The sequence below is a fragment of the Pholcus phalangioides genome, unplaced genomic scaffold, assembly GCF_987345545.1.
Source record: "Pholcus phalangioides strain wild (caught in Gottingen) unplaced genomic scaffold, Ppha-v1.0 ptg000039l_1, whole genome shotgun sequence".
NCBI classification, from domain to species: Eukaryota; Metazoa; Arthropoda; class Arachnida; order Araneae; family Pholcidae; genus Pholcus; species Pholcus phalangioides.
This window is the reverse complement of record NW_028301625.1, coordinates 20,984,842-21,001,422: the sequence shown is the minus strand read 5'-3', so window position 1 is coordinate 21,001,422 and position 16,581 is coordinate 20,984,842. Positions and strand designations below refer to the sequence as shown.

The following is a 16,581-nucleotide window of genomic DNA, read 5'->3' as shown; positions in this document are numbered from 1 at the left end:
TAGACCCCAGGGATGTTCAACTATCGGAAACCTGAGGTACCTGCTGGAGTTCTGGCTCGGGTCAATTGTGTTCGATAACTCCAACAGTCTGAAAGTGGGGTCTTCCAACTGGCAGTCGACATCCCATCAAAATCATTCTCTTACATATATCCAATAGTCAAATATTAATAATCATGGGGGAAATATAAACCTTGGTCTCCAAGTGGGGTCTTCCAACTGGCAGTCGACATCCCATCAAAATCATTCTCTTACATACATCCAATAGTCAAATATTAATAATCATGGGGGAAATATAAACCTTGGTCTCAATTCATATTTTGTTCATTTATACTGTAAAGAATTGTTTTGGATTATATTGTTATACTCACTTGTTCCTTGGTTAACTGCGGGTCTCTGCCTGGTGTTTGTGTGGTTGTTGACATTGTTTTCAAAATGTCATAACCATGATAATCCTGTTGTCATTCTGAAGTAATTGTACAGTAAAAATGTTTGTATTGATAAATTATGTAAATTTTGAAAGCAACATCATTATTTTCATGATTGAGATGGAGGGGCTCACATGGGACAGTTGGTCCAAAGATATCTTCTTCAATCAAGTGTATAAATACTTCTGTTGTCTACTGACCGGATGCTTACTGTTTCCTCAGTTGAAGTCATTTTGATTAGTAGTAGTTATTAATCATCAGCAATTAGCTGACAGTTATTTTCTTTAATATGTAACCTCTGTTGACTAATTAATTGTTTTATTTCCGACAGGTCCAGAGATTTTAAGTTGAATTAGTACTAATATGATGTCATTTTGAGACAGCTAAGAGTTCGATCTTACTGAATTGAAATCAGGCACATACTCCTTTTGAGTTAACAAATGGATGTTTCTGTATGTCTCTGATCATACTTCAAAATTTGGAATCCTGAGTGTGAAAAACTTCAGTGGCGGCCAGGAATTCTCTGTGCAGTTGTCTAAGATGGTTCATTGCTTGATCTGGTGAAATTGACCTCAACAACTAAGGAGAAGTTCCTGACGGCCGATTTCTAGGAATATGAAAGATTGCAAAGAGTGATAAAAATATCGTTTGGGATATAGCGACCATCGAGAATCCTGACGTTTGGTGAGATAAGAACATTTATTTCTTTATGACGACTATTCTGGACTATTTGTCAATAGTAAAATTAGAACTCTAAATTTTTAATTTGTAAAATTTAATAACAATTGGGAAAAAATGAACTGTTAATCTTTGTTTAAGTAATTAATATTTGAATAAATGATCCTTTATGAAAGAGTTATTCTCAATTCATTTTTTTGTCTCTGCACATTCTTTGGATTTCCAAAGTTTAACCTGGAATCAGGACATGAGCATTCTCTCAACATGCAAAATATTGTCCTCTTATTTTTGGAAAAATGTTCAGTGTTCAGTTTGTCACTATTTTAGTTCTAAATTGTTTTTATTTTTGAGTCATAAATCTGATTATCGCAATGCAAGTTATGTGCATGTCTATTGGTAGAAGTTTATCTTACCTACACCATGCTAGGCATAGACACCTTAACCTGAGAACTCAGAGTGATTGCCCCCCCCCCCCCTTGCCACCAAGAACTCATGGATATACAATGTATGTTAATGTGGATTATCCTGAATCTCGTACACATGGGACGTCCAGTAACTACGCCCAAAGATGAAAAAACAGATGAAAAAAAAGACATTGAACATAAAAAGTCATCACTTGGTTATTATTTAAGAATGCCTATCATACTAAACATAGGTTTAGCAGCCTAAAAGATCATAATTCATAAAAAAAAATACTGTTTAAAAGTTGGAGAGAATTTCTTGAATTTTAAAAAAGCATTCGTGTGTCACTCCTGATACCATGCTGTGCCGCGGGTTGGCAAACTCATAAGCTAACTGTGGAAATAATTCAAAATGTTTAAGGGTGTGTATATATATACCCAATCGCACGGTATAATTATTTGTAACATTTATGAATCTTAACATAATGACTTTCACTATTATTGTATATTTCATACATATGTTTTGAATAAATGAAAAAAATTCAATGCTTTTATCTTTTAAAATATGAAGGAAGAAAAAAAAAATCCCAATCAGAGGTGTATACAGGAGGGCATAGGGGCTCATAACCCCCTCCCACCTGAGCCGATCAAAAATTATAGAAAATCTTAATGTTTCTGTGAAAAAAATTAAAATATCGAAAGAAAATACCTTTCATATTATATTTAAACAAATTTCTGATAATTTAAATGCTTTTTGAAGGGTAGTAACTCCAAATTTCTCGAGAAGAAAATTTTTGTGCCCCTCTCCCAAAGGTTGATCCTGCATACACCCGTTCCCAATGATAAGAAACATTTAACGAAGTTGAGAAATTTATAATGGATCATATATTTTTCCCCTTCACAAAATTTTAATTTATGATTAAATAACAGCTTGAAATTTATAAATACCAGGTATATCAGGTTCTGTATTTAGATCCGAGGTCACAAAGTTTGATGGAAACAGGCCCTCTCCTCGATGGTTGTTTCCTTTCCACCAATTTACATCGCTAAAAAAGCCAATCAATGATAAGTAAAAGATAGCATAGTATATAAATTTAATAGCAGTACAACATACTTTATAAAAATATATATATTATTATTTATAAAAATAAATATATCATTATTTATAAAAATAAATATATCATTATTTATAAATATATATATATCATTATTTATAAATATATATATATCATTATTTATAAAAATATATATATCATTATTTATAAAAATATATATATCAACCCTCCCTCATGCTAGAAGCATGAATGTGCAATGCCCTTGGAAAAAAAATAACGCAGGAAATGGCATTTGTGCGTAAATGTTTTCTCTCCATCCATGTTACTCAAACACAAATACAAATACAAATACAAATACAACACCACAACAGGCAAAATGCCCAGCGAGGTGGCTGAGAAAAAGATGGCCATAACAAATATGGATGTCATATATTTCAAAAATAAAGCAACCCAATTAAAAATGTAATTAGAAACATTATAAACAATATATACATATGATAATATATTATACAATGCCCATGAAGAATACTTATGGTTGTCTTATACTCTTATGAAGTTATTTTCTAAAATGTTTTACATGTTTCAAAATACGGATATACATTCGCGTTTCAGGCAAAAAAATGTATCCAACAAGCTGATAAAACTTCTAGCATGAGGGGGAGGATATTAAATATGCATTAAAAATAATATTATATAGTATATTTTTATTCTTTCAACAAATTTTCAAACTTTATTACCATGATTTTCAAGTCATTATGAAGCAAAAAAACTGGTTTAACCAGTAATCTGGTTAAACTCAATTTTCAATCTAATTATTTCAAATTTTGAAAACTAATTAGTAATTACTTCAATTATATATATATATATATATTGTTGATGATTCAAAAACACAGTTAAAAACATGATGTGAAGTCAGTTTCGATGTATTCCTAAAAAAATTTTAAATCAGAAAAATATATTTTATTAGCTTCAAACTTTTGAAAAAGGAAAAAGGAGAAATTAATTGGCTAGGTGACTGATTAACACAATGAAATTTTTAAAAATATATTGTTTATGTTAAATGATAAAAATTTTAGAAAAAAATCATAAAGCTGGATGATAAGTTACTAAATAGTTACATTAGATGTATGCAAAATATGTAAGTCAATCTCAGGGACATCCAAGATAAAACCTGACTTTGGTGGTGTCGTTTTTGTAGCTTGGGTAAAAGTAATGCTATTGCTTCTATAAGTGAGTTCACCATTTAAAATTTTGTACATAAACATCTCATTTTCATCAGTAAAACAAAGCTTTAAGAATAATACTAACTGAATTTTCTGAAATTTTAATATACTATAATTCAAGCTTTTAAATACTTTGGATTTACTGAAACAGATATAAAAAATATTGGAAAGTCCAATAAATTATTAGGATATGTATATTATATTTAACAAACTAAAAATGTTTTAGATTGTAAAGACCCCTAAAATGGCTGCTTGTGGTTTACATTCCCTTGAAATCAAAGTTTGGCTCCATATTAGAATGGTAATATGAGTTGGTTTCCTAAAAACCTAAAATACTTTCAAACTTAAATAATGGCTTGATAAAACTCCAAGGTTTTTTAACTCCACCTTCCTTTGTGAAGCCAATTTTTATTACCTTGGTAGAAAAAATAAATATTGTAAAAGAGCCCCAAAATGTATAAGATCAGTTGTATAGGTACAAGTCTCTGCAGTTTTGTTTCCTTTATCTTATGAAAAACTTATTGAACAATTACTTTATATTTGGTCGTTTATGGGACTATAACCGATTTTACAAGTGCAGTTGTAAATACAAGCAGTTAACATCACAATATATGCTTTCATAAATTTTTATTGTGAGGATTTTTTTCAAAGAAAAATTGCCGGGGAAAAAAGGTTGTTATCACAAAAATTAGAAACTTGTACAAAAACAATTTTTGTATAAAAAAGGTTGGTCATCAACCAAAATAGGGTTTAAGGGTTTAGGATCGACTAGTGGATTGCCAATAGCCAATCTGCCCAATAACCAGAATTAAGACATTAAACATTTTACAAAGTGGCTTGGAACTGATCAGCCAATTCACAAAGTGCTTAGAGTTTAAACATTGACAGTAACACATGCATAATAACTCTTTTTTTTTTTTGTTTGTTTGTTTCAGTCCACAATTTTTAATACCCTCTCACAAATACAGACAAAATACACTGTTAGCAGAACAGTACTATTGCTAGCAAATTAACTTTATATATTCTCCTATTTATTATGCCATGCAATAACAGGTCATTTAGCTCAATTTATTTCACAGAAAATATATATTCAAGAATAGTTGCATAATATGAAATTAAAACACACATTATTTGATTGAGAACAAATCAACTTTTTACTGAACTTTAGTCAAAAAAACTGAAAAAAACCAGGAATCTTTGTTTAAATGTATAAAATAATGAAAAGAGAGTGAATTTGAATGTTTTTTGGCCACCACTCATCATCAAGCATACACAACCCTTTTTTCTGTTTAGTGATATTTACTTGTTGAATAAGTTGACAAACTATCTTTTCTTTTTCCCTTCTTATTTCCTTTATTTAAGAAGACTTCCCATCATGGTATAAACGATTAATGCTATAAATTGGGGGTTCTTACCTATGGGTCGCAGGGGCATTTGAGCTGGGTCATTTAACAAATTCACTTACAGTCAGACACTCTTAGCTATGGGTCACGACTGAAACTTGATTCACAACTGCTTTACAGTTACAAATGTATTCCTGTTATAAATGAACTTATTGTGTCACTGGTTTCACTAGCATCGAAAAACAAACAGTCCTATGGGTCGCGAAGCTGATCTTGTTGTTCATTTTGTGTCGTAACCGAAAAAGGTTAAGAACCCCTGCTATAAATCACTGTTTCTCCATGGACCTGAAGTGGTCAATGACCTTCTTTTGAGAGAGGTTGAGAAATGCTGCTATAAATGAATAACTGCAAGTGTCAATATAGGATGTAAAAAATACCTGTCATCGATTACTAATATGATTTCACCAGCTTTGAATGTTAATTCATTTTCCTCAGCTGCCTGAAAGTCATACAGAGCTCGCACTTTTCTCAGTTCTTTTTCAGTTTTTTGTAGAGGTGTTGGTGATGGAGCGCGTGCAGCAGGATAGATGGAACTTGCAGGCTTAGCTTGTGAGCCAGTTTCTTTCAAAGAAAGCTCTATAGCTGGAAAAAGAAAAATAATTCATGCAATATCAACTGTATAAAAACAGATTGCATTATATATGCATGACCAGAGATGCTGTTGTACTCTAATTTACATGGGTCCCGGGACCCAGGGTATTCAAAAAATCTGGGTCCCTTTCGAGTAAAAGTGGGTCCCTCTCGAAAAAAATTATCTTGAAAAAAAAGTATGCCCCTTCCCCCCCCCCATAATTCAATGGTATTTCTATGAATTTTTTTCCAGTGTGCCCCAGGTCTTTGATAACCTGCTTATATCTCTTCCTTGAGACAGAGTGGGGTGGGCCATGTTCTGGGTAGGAGGAGGTATCTCTGTGAATCAAATAAATAATTCATTTATAAAACATGTTCTATCCAAAGGTTCATTTACTTTCATTGTCTACTAGCAGGAAAAGCTTGCAAAGCCCATTAACACTGAGAATTTAACATATGGAATGTAGCACATATAACAAATCTAAACTGAATATACAGTTGATCCCACTTATAATGTTCCACTTAGAACTGATTTTCATGGCCACAACTCTAAGCAATTCTTATTAAGATTTCTCGTTTGAAGTGTTTTCCTGCTTACGTTCTTCATGAAAGCTTTTTGAAAAATGTTATAAGCAGGGTCCACTGTAATTGAAAGAGGCACACATTTATATATTAACTAATAAATCAATCTATATATATAAATTCCCTTCTGATTGATTTTTTATTTCTTTAAAAAAATCTTAGCTCTTTCAATATTTTATGATTTTAATTTAAAGCAAATGAGATTCTCTCAGTACACACACTCTCTCAGACACGTATCTTCTGATTCCCTATTCATAACAGCAAGGATTTCATATAAATCCTTGCGAAGCGATTTCCTGGTAGAATGATTTTATTTTCTCTCCCTGATGGTCACAACTCTGATCTGTTGCCATTTAACTGCCACATATTTTCACACCTGAATATTGGAGCTATGTCAGATTTGTGTTGGTGAAACTTAAGTGTGTGTGTGTCCAGCATTTAGCATGTTTTGTGTTTAGTAGGTGTTGCCATCTATATAGAGCCGCAACTAGATACTTTCTCAAATGGGGCAAGCACACATTTTGGCACCCGGTTTAATATAGAAGAAACAGTTATAAAGGGTGAATTTGGCGCCTCCTCTAGTCCAGAGTCCGGGGGGGGGGGGAAGGGGCACTAGACCAGCCTGCTCCCCATCCTAGTTGTGGTCCTGCATCTATCCTCTGAATTGGTAATGCATGGATTTGAAATTTAATGTATACATATTTGTGTTGTAGGTTTGTGTGATTGTCGTGGCAACAAGCTTTTTTTCAAAGGAAAAACAACTCAAAATTAGAAAAACCTTAGAAAATCATATTTTAGTCGATTACCACTGTGCAATCACGGGTTCCAAACCCGGATTTTCACCAAAGGCAAAATCTGGGGATATGGGAGCCCGAGGGCCCCCCCCCCCAAGAAAATGAAAAATGAAAATGTTGGAAAACATACATTCTAACAGTGGAGAAAATACTATGTTAATTTAAAATTCTTTTTGAGCGTTAGTGACCCACAAAATCTGTGGAAGAATTTGTGGGTCACTAACTTCATTGTATTATATTTTGATAATCCTCCATTTGTGCTTCATATGTTTAGATCAAGTAAATGTTATTCAAAGAAGTGAAAAATCAACTATCATGATTATCAAATCAAGTGAAAAAGCAAAACTTCCAAGAAATATATATAATAGAGGTCACTTATAATGAGAGCTTACAATAGTAGGAAAAGTTTTCATTATCATGGCCTTCTCATTATAAGCATATTAGGTCACTGATGGTGCATTGAAAATTACTCATGATAGCGAGATTGTTATAAAGCCCTACTCATTATATTGGACTGTTACTGTGTAATCACTTCTATCACAACAAAAATACAGTATAGTAGAAATAAATTTAAAACTCCTTAGGATTTAGGTAAGTCCAAATTTTCTAATGTTCCAGATTTAGGAACAAGATTGTATCTATATTATGAATCAACTCAACTAATATACCATAATTTTCAGTAAATGAGCTATTGTGTAGTATGAGTTGAATCCAGAAAAATTACCAGAGAAAAAACACCTTTAATTGCATGCACCACACACTTCAGCGAAAAAAGACAAGAAATTTTTATGAAATAACTCCTATTCTTAGTTTCTTTTTTTTTCACTCTTCAATACTTGCATTATCATGTTTGAGTATCGATCGGTGTGAGTGTATGTTTTACACAAATTTACATGACTTGACCAATCCTCTTTGAAATTTTCTAGTACACCAAAAGAGAACCTTATGTTGCCCTCCAAGCTGCTGGTTTTACTGCAGCAGCCAGGACTGTGCGCAAGAGAAACAAATTGTGGAAGGGTTTCACTCTATCCATTATGGAGGGAAAATATTGACAAAATATAAGATGGGAAAATGTACAAGAAAAATTTTCTTTTGCTCAAAATTCATACTTTGAAATATTTCAAGGGCAAAGCTCCATGGAACACCAGAATGAATATTGTGTGGAGAACATGAAATTAGAAAACCTACTTTTCACAATCTTAACAAAAAAAAAAAAAATTTTTTTTTAACATTTGTATTCAATTAAATAATCGTGGCATAATAAAATGATCAATGTAAATGAATAATGTATTCAAGTATGACACAATAATTAATATACCAAAAGAAAAAATACACTTTCAATCAAAATTTGGATGAATTTAAATGGAAAATAACAGTGATTTAAATTAAGGCACAACCAATATAGTCTTATAGAAATATAGGTTTTGTTCTATATATAAATCTTTCAGAAAAAATATGATAAACACATTGATTAAACTTTATATTTTATTTATCTTAGCAGTTTTTATTCTTGACTTATGTATTTTTCTTATATAAATTTCAATTGATTTTTCCATAGTTTCAAAATAGAGATTTTTTAATATTATAAATTTTTAAACTTTTAGTTCCTTCTTTCTTATTGCTTGAACACTTCCCATTAAGTATCCTGACATAAAATTTGAATAGACTTGGGTGAAGAGGTAGTGGATATTACTTATGCCTTTTTTTTATAAATATAGTCCAAATATTCCTATATGTGGTTGTTTTTTCTTTTTTGGGTTCAGAATATTTTCATGCTTTAGAACAAACTATATTTAGCTCCATCCGGAGAAGCAACCTATTCTCTTAAATATACGCTTCAACCCTTTGTAATTTTGGATTCAACTCTGATATGGTTTTTGTTGGCAACTGTGGTAAATAGTTGCATCCATCTGGGTCAGGAAATATGAAAAGCTTAAAACCCACCTTTAGAGCTGTTCTTCCACACCCCATCAACAAAAACTGAAATTTGAAAAAAGCACAACATTAATTCTAAACTTTATTTCAGGGTGAGTTTTATTTAAAATATAGAAAAAGTGCACAACTTCAAGCTGAAATTTTCCAGCTAACACCCTCTGGGATAAGCCAATAGTGTTATAATTAAGTTTTCATAAGAAAAATTAAGAATGGGAAAGGAGATTGTTCCGGGATTAGAAACAAAAGTCAGCGCACTGTACTTTTTTTACAGTTATTTTTAAGATTAAAAAAAAATATGCATATATATATATATATTATACATAGATACAAATTAAGGAAGTAAAAGTTTGTTCGAAAAACTTGGTAACCAAAGAACTAGAGTATACCTTTAGCAATATCTTCCATCTCTTGAGAACTAGTTACCACATTTGGATCTTTAGTTACGATGGGTGGTTGTTTACTAGCTATCTGCTTGAAAGGAAAAATATATGTATTTATTTTATTATACTTGAAATTTAGGTCATAAAAAAAATATTAGACGATGAAACATAATTCTTCAGTTTCCTGTACAAACCAGAGTTAACTTCTTACAACTTCCACTGAATTTTAAAACAATTGAGTTCGTTTTGATTTGATTTTTTTGTGGTACAAATACCACCTACATGTAAGGTTATGTTGAACCAACTAAATTCAGCAAAAAGGCTACACAATGCCTAACACTATTTTTTGTGATCAACGAACCAAAATCATTATTAGTAGGATTGCAAAATTGAATTTCTGGTTTGAGTATTTAAATAAAATTTTTATGACCTGGTTACTTTTTGTGATGTCTGAACATCCTGGGAGTAGTAGGTTACGTATAGACATAGGCACCAGAGCCTAGGGTCTGTAGCCATTTGAACCCCCCACCCAATTAATTTTGTAAGGAGGCTGAGCCAGCCCCCCCCCCCAATAATTTCTGAAAAAAAAATGCAACCCACCTTCTCTCCCTTGCATATACAATTGAGTCCTGTATATACAGGGCAACCAGCAACTTTCAGCCCACCCCCAATGTTTTCTTCATGTCCATGCCTCTGTGCATAAACAAGAGTTTAATTAAATATACCTCGCTAGTTATTTTAGCCACTGAAATTAACACATTCGATGGAAAATTTCATATGGAAATCATTCTTTCAAGCATGTGGAGTCACCAGAGTTACTATAGAATTACATGTATAGCCCAGAGATAGTGCAGGGGTTATACATGGAACATACTGATCAAGCATAGCTTGAATCTGAGACACAATTAGAAGTCTAAAAATAATTTGTTAGCTTTTCCTTAAAAAATTTGCCTTAAAATTTTAAATGATTGATCCAAATTAGTCTTGTATAGCCAAACTTAATGGAAAGTTAATTTCTTCCAATGACATATCAATTTGAAATTGTCATATTTCGGTAATGACTAATCAAGTTTTATTAACATTTTTATAAATCTCATGAAACATTACTTTCAAAGAATTACATAACATACAAAAAAGAAAAAATTAAAAAATTAAAATTAATTAATAATCATTACTTGTTCTTTGTTTATTTTTATCATCTATAGTGGTGGTATAAGAAATAATTAACTTACTGTATCAGATGAAGAAAAATCGACTCCATCATTCTTCAAACTTTGATACAAAGACGGAATGAGGCTAAAAATAAAAAGAAATTAAACTGTAAATTTAATTGCAGTCTTGATTTGCTACTCTTATTCAAAAGCCCTTACACAGTTAAAGAAATATATTTAAAAAAAATTCAAATCTTTCCTAAAGAAAGTTTCTTTCATTAGAAAAAAATAAAATCAACATATCAATAACATTAACTATTCAGCTACCCTGTTTGAGAAATCAGTTTCAGTTCTGTAAAACATGTAATTAACACAATCACTGGTAATTATTTCAGATGATTAAAACATTTTAAAACCCTTTAAATGCTCAATTTTCTATGAGTGATCGACACACACAATATTGTAAAAATTAAACTTTTAATAAAAGCAAATAATATGGACTTCCTAAAAAGTAATATACTGCATTTTGCAAAGAGATAATACCAATCAGGAAACAGTTATCTTCCGGATATTATGCTGAGGTGAACTCAGAAAGAAAAGTCATCACATCTCCACCGGCCCTCTTGCATACCTTACATGACCCTGCCTTTCTTATTTCATGCACTGTGGTTTGAGGCATTAGTAGCCTCTCTTAACTTCAAGAAATGACCCCCGGGTGGGATGGTTTAGAGAGAGATAGATGGCTTTTTCTCAGCAAGAGGGCCTGGGTTTGAGTCCTGGCGGAGACACAATGACTTTTCTTTTCGAGTTCACCTCAGCATAATATCCGGAAAATAACTGTTTCCTTGATATCTCGAGCTGAGAAAAAGCCATCTATCTCTCTCTATATAATCCCAATGTTTTAAACTAATTTTTCCTGGATCAAAAAAATAATGCATCTGAAAACCAGATGGAATTTTTGTCAGTATTAAAGGGTTTAAAAACATCATTTAAATAAGAAATCATTTTAATTTCTGATTCTTTCTGTTACAAGCTAGACTATAGTTCTTTCCACTAAGAGTTGAAAACTCCATTTCGTCTTACAATTACAGAGGATTGTAATTTATTACATTAAAAACACAAAAACTATTTAGCACTTGAATAAATAAAATTTTCAATATGCAACTAGTTTAAATAGTGAAATCTTCCACCAAAAACTTCTCTGTAAAATTGAAACACACAGTAAAAATTACAATAAAAGACAAGAAGGAAACTGTTACACAAAATACAAAGCCCTCTTACCCCCTTTTTCTTTGGTGAGTACTTAATGAGATGAAACACTAAAACATGGGTGGAGATATGCCCCCCCAGCGTCAAAGGTGGAGTAGACTAATCTAATGTATATATGAATTGAAATCATACCCCTCTAGCAATAATGACCGTGCACCCCCCAAACTTCCAAGTCTATCTTCGCCTATGCACTAAAATAACATAAAATGAAAGATGGCACACCCTTTTTGTTTAATCTATTCAAAACAATTGAAACAAATTGAATGCTTGTCAAGAACAAAACTTAACAATGGAAACTCACCTCAACTGAGGATCATTTTTGAAATCTTCTTCAACCCACTTTTTGATAAGAAATTTTAACTTGTCCACAACTTTTGGATGACCCTGTAAACAAATATATTTTAGCAAAAAATCATAAAACACACAGACACTGAGGGGGCTCCAAATTTTTTTTTACAAACTCAAGCACAAGAAACAAGATTTACAAAAAATTGTTTTTTAAAAAGGTTGCTTTCAAACTTTTTCAAAAAATATGTACAAATAAATATATTATTTAATATATTGATCAAATTTATTGTAAAAAAAACTGATAAAAAAATTGTGAGAATTAAATTTAAGTTAATTTGATCATTGTTGTCGCACCATGGTCATTTTCTGCACATGAGGGCTAATTAGGCCGGTACCTACAATTTATTGCCGATTCCAAACTGCAGGCTTGTTTTTTATACTCATCGAGAGGTTGGTGCGCTAACCCCTCGATGGGGCCTCCCTGCAGTAGCAATTTTTTCTGCAGTCATGTCGCTATTTCTATTGTACCCCTATGTCAGGAAAGTTTTCTCACAAGGATGAACCGGGTATCGAACTCGAGACACCTCTAAACATCCTTTGCTACTTTAGGCAAGTATCTTATCGATTTGGGCTACCGTGCCCCTAGAAAATGATAAAGACTGAACATTGTTGTTAAGAATTGAGAAATATAGCCGCTCAATTAAATAAATATATTTTAATTTACAATACATAAACAATTCTATTACTTCAATTTATGAATAAATTTATTATTTCTGGAAGCTTATTTACAAATCTACTGAAAACCATTTACTATTTTTGGGAAAGATGCTTATGTGAATAGAAAACTCTGATAAAAGTGCAGAACAGCAGGTGTTCTCAACCTTTTGAAGAAAAAACTGGTTATTTTAATATATTTTATTGTAATATAAGAAGAAACAAAACAAAGAGAAATAAATACACACTTTGTTTAACATTTTCCGAACTTCTTCCTCAAATGTTCTTGAGCATACTTCAAGGTGAAAGTTCCTGCCACAATTTTTTATACATGCATCAAGTAGCTAAAGCCAAAAAAAAAAAAGATTTGAATCATTAGTTTAAAAAAAATTCTTACAATAGCAAGTCCGACTATTTAAAGCATAAAGACGAAGGTGTAAATTTTGAATTACAAAACTGGAATCAATTTGATTTCACAGTAGCATCCAAAACATTTTCATACAATCAAACGAATTTAGAAGTACAGTTAAACTTCTATAGTCCATTGCCTTTGTTTGGCAGCCTATCTTTCTTCATGGCCAGTTTTTCTTGGAATGAAGAATAACACAGGCATAATACTAAAATAAACTCCATTCCATGATCACTTCTGTAGGCCATGGAATGAAGTCATATGCTTTAGAAGTATTGTACAACACAAATCATATCATCACACTGCTATAAGTTAATCATAAACAGTCATACTAAACTTATATCCATAGTTCTCTTGTCCTCTAAACACCTCACCCCTCCACGAATCCTTTCATTCCTTTAGTAGCTGCATTCAAGGTTTTCATCTTTATAGTGATGTTAAAAAACACACGTCAATGTTATTTTGGTCATAAATAATTTTTCTCATAAGGAAAACAAATGGTGGTATTGTAAGTGATTTTCAAAACGTCACAAAAGTTTGCCTTGGAACCACTTACTCTCTGTAATATAGTATGCAACTGGATGTGAGGCCATTTTGGCAGCCATGACTGGTTTAGCCAAAGAAATTCTAAAACACAACAATGGAGTATATGATGAAATGATTTTCAGCAACCAAGACACCGATTCAGAGTTAAAAAGTGACAGAGTCAGGAAAGCAAGTGAAGAAAAAAATCTTGATAAGTTTAAGTAGGTGCCTTTTGAACAAAAAAAAAAAACATTAATTTTTCTTGATTTGAATAAAAGAACTAAAATAAACCTTGAGGTTGTATAAGTTTGAAATGTATCCCTGAGTTAAAATTTGAACAAGCTTGCTATCAGGTTGAGAAATCTTACTTCCTGAGTCCCAATTTTTTTCTATACATCAAAATATTTACCATTTAACTGTACAGTGCTTAAGCAGTGTAAAGTCAAGATGCAGATATATAGTGAGATGGCTTCTCAAAGAGCACAAGTACTCCAGGGTTAAAAAATTTTCCAATTTAGTATATTTATATTGTACAGTTTCAACGATAATGCATCAAGTGAGATTCACTGCATCAGAAAATTTTTAAATCAGAGTTTTATAAATCACTAAATCGAAATATACAAACTTGTCAACTTACTGTCAATGCAAGCAACACAATATGTGGATCTGGACTGTTCAACTTTTTTACAATAGCTCTCAAGCAATCTTTGGGTGCATTTGGTGTAGTGGCAACTTTATCACATATATCAAGAATCAATCCCCAATCTTCACTTGTGTTCAAGGGACTAGTAGCTTTATCTATTTAAAAAAAAAAAAATGCATCTCACATCATTCTCTTTCTTGATACTACAACAAAAAGCAATTATTCATATCAATCTTTCAATTTTACAGTAAACTTTAAGAAAGAAACAACCTCACACAAGAAATCTCATTTTTAAAAAACACACCCTGCAATTCTGTGAAATGAGAAATTGAGGTTTCAAGAAAATGAATAAGTTTATATAATGCATATTTTACAGCTACATGTTCAAAATTTCAAGTATAATATTGCTGAATAATTTTTCCTACACATTTTTTATTACTGGGAAATGCAGGCAAAAATAAATAAAGTTTTATTCACTCACCTACTAACGTATCGAACGGCGATCCAAATCGAGGCATTTTATGTTTCAACAACAATGACTTTTAAATTACGAGCAAGCTAGCAGCAATACAAAGTTTGTTTCGTAATAAAACACCTTGTCAATTACGCATGATCATCCCAAGTGAAAGGATTGCATGACTCAGTGATGCCAGTAGAAAGTCAACGCTCATTATCACACGGTTGACAGCTTCGACGTGCTCCAATAGCAAGAAACGTTTTATAACAAATACCAGCTACACGTTACCAGAAACGTTTTATGATTGGCTATTGCACTGTCTCACGTGTTTTGTGTTAAAGATCCCTCGCCAGCGATAAAAGATTCGTTCATTACAAATATTTCACTTCAATTAATTTGGTAAATTATAATTTACCCAATTATCGGAATTTTTGATTCAGAATTCGCACTGAAATACCTAGTAGAATTTAATTTTATTTCACTCCCTCAGTGTATCATATTTTTTTGAATTAAATTCTTTATATGATTTCAACTTTATTTGCGATTTTGAAATCGAAACTTTATCTGATTCTGTGAAATCGATTTGTGGTTATGGGGTGACACACATGTTTACCATATGACCCATTTTTTATGGGACATTCAAGTATACTTTTAGTTGTCCCGAATTTTTTTTTTTAAACGACCGTTTTTTAACTTGTTTACTTGAATTTGTAATCTCTACTTAAATTGTGAATGAAGATACTTCGCATAATTTATAAATTATAATATGATTGCTATAACGATAATATTCACATTTGATATTATTATTTTTATATTTATTCATCTTCAACGCTTTTTTGTTAATGAAATACAGTGCATTCACTGCAGATTTGTAATAGCGTTTTATTCCCCATCCATTAGTGATTTTTAAGCAATTTTTGCAATAGCTGACAATTTAACATTTGGTGACCGTTTGCGACATTCCGTAAGCGGTGTTAATTTCAATGGTAGGAAATAAAAACGAATCGAATGCTTGGGGGTTTTCATTCTTAAAAAATCTCTTCGCGTTCTCCTAAAGTCATTCTTCCTCTTTTCCGGGGATTAACTTGTCCTGGACTGGAGTATGCCGTTAGGTTTTAGAGACCATACCCATAGAGGGACATAGATTTGGTTGAGGGTGCAGAGAAGAGCTACGCGTGCTCGAGCTACACAAGGCTCGAGCTAAGAAGAGAGAGATGATTTCTTGAATATGTTTACATTTAAAAGAACGCAGGTGTCGGAGTGGGGGGGGGGGGAATGATCGAAGTGTTTAAAATTTTCAACGGGATAGCTAGGATGGACCATGAATTATTAATACACCGTCAATCAACTGTTGCGACGAGGGGACACCAGTATCGTTTAGTAAGGGGCAATATCAGGTTGTGGTGTCGCGGGGAATTTTTCTCTAATAGGGTTGCTAATGAATGGAATAGCTTACTTCCGGAAATCATAATTCCAATACAATTGACACATTTAAAAAGAGATACGATACTTATAATGAAAGGAATCGAGAAGCTATCTATACTTAGATAAGACAAGCATTATATTTTTTATTGGTAGTGTATTATAATTATTAAGTATATAGTATTAAATGTATATTTTAGTTTTTTTTTTCGTGATATGACCATGGCTCCACATCCTGCAACAGAACTCCTAGGCTG

General features: G+C 32.0%; 1 protein-coding gene across 4 annotated transcripts in view; it reads right to left on the bottom strand.

The window, feature by feature from the left end:
* The window catches only part of Stam (signal transducing adaptor molecule), a 36,062-nt gene extending 20,926 nt beyond the window's left edge, over positions 1 to 15,136 (bottom strand). Inside the window, exons 1-9 of one of the 4 annotated variants that reach the window (XM_089253894.1) lie at positions 14,927 to 15,136; positions 14,440 to 14,600; positions 13,117 to 13,212; positions 12,168 to 12,250; positions 10,679 to 10,742; positions 9,453 to 9,534; positions 9,076 to 9,111; positions 5,563 to 5,767; positions 2,453 to 2,550 (exon numbers count right to left, since the gene is read on the bottom strand). In XM_089253894.1, coding sequence (XP_089110020.1) covers positions 2,453 to 2,550; positions 5,563 to 5,767; positions 9,076 to 9,111; positions 9,453 to 9,534; positions 10,679 to 10,742; positions 12,168 to 12,250; positions 13,117 to 13,212; positions 14,440 to 14,600; positions 14,927 to 14,963 — 862 coding nt within the window. In that variant the 5' untranslated portion in view covers positions 14,964 to 15,136. Of the gene's footprint in view, positions 1 to 2,452; positions 2,551 to 5,562; positions 5,768 to 9,075; positions 9,112 to 9,452; positions 9,538 to 10,678; positions 10,743 to 12,167; positions 12,251 to 13,116; positions 13,213 to 14,439; positions 14,601 to 14,926 lie in introns of all 4 variants that reach the window. The other 3 variants (XM_089253893.1, XM_089253896.1, XM_089253895.1) reach the window with 3 other exon arrangements.
* Between the last annotated feature and the right edge of the window lie 1,445 nt (positions 15,137 to 16,581).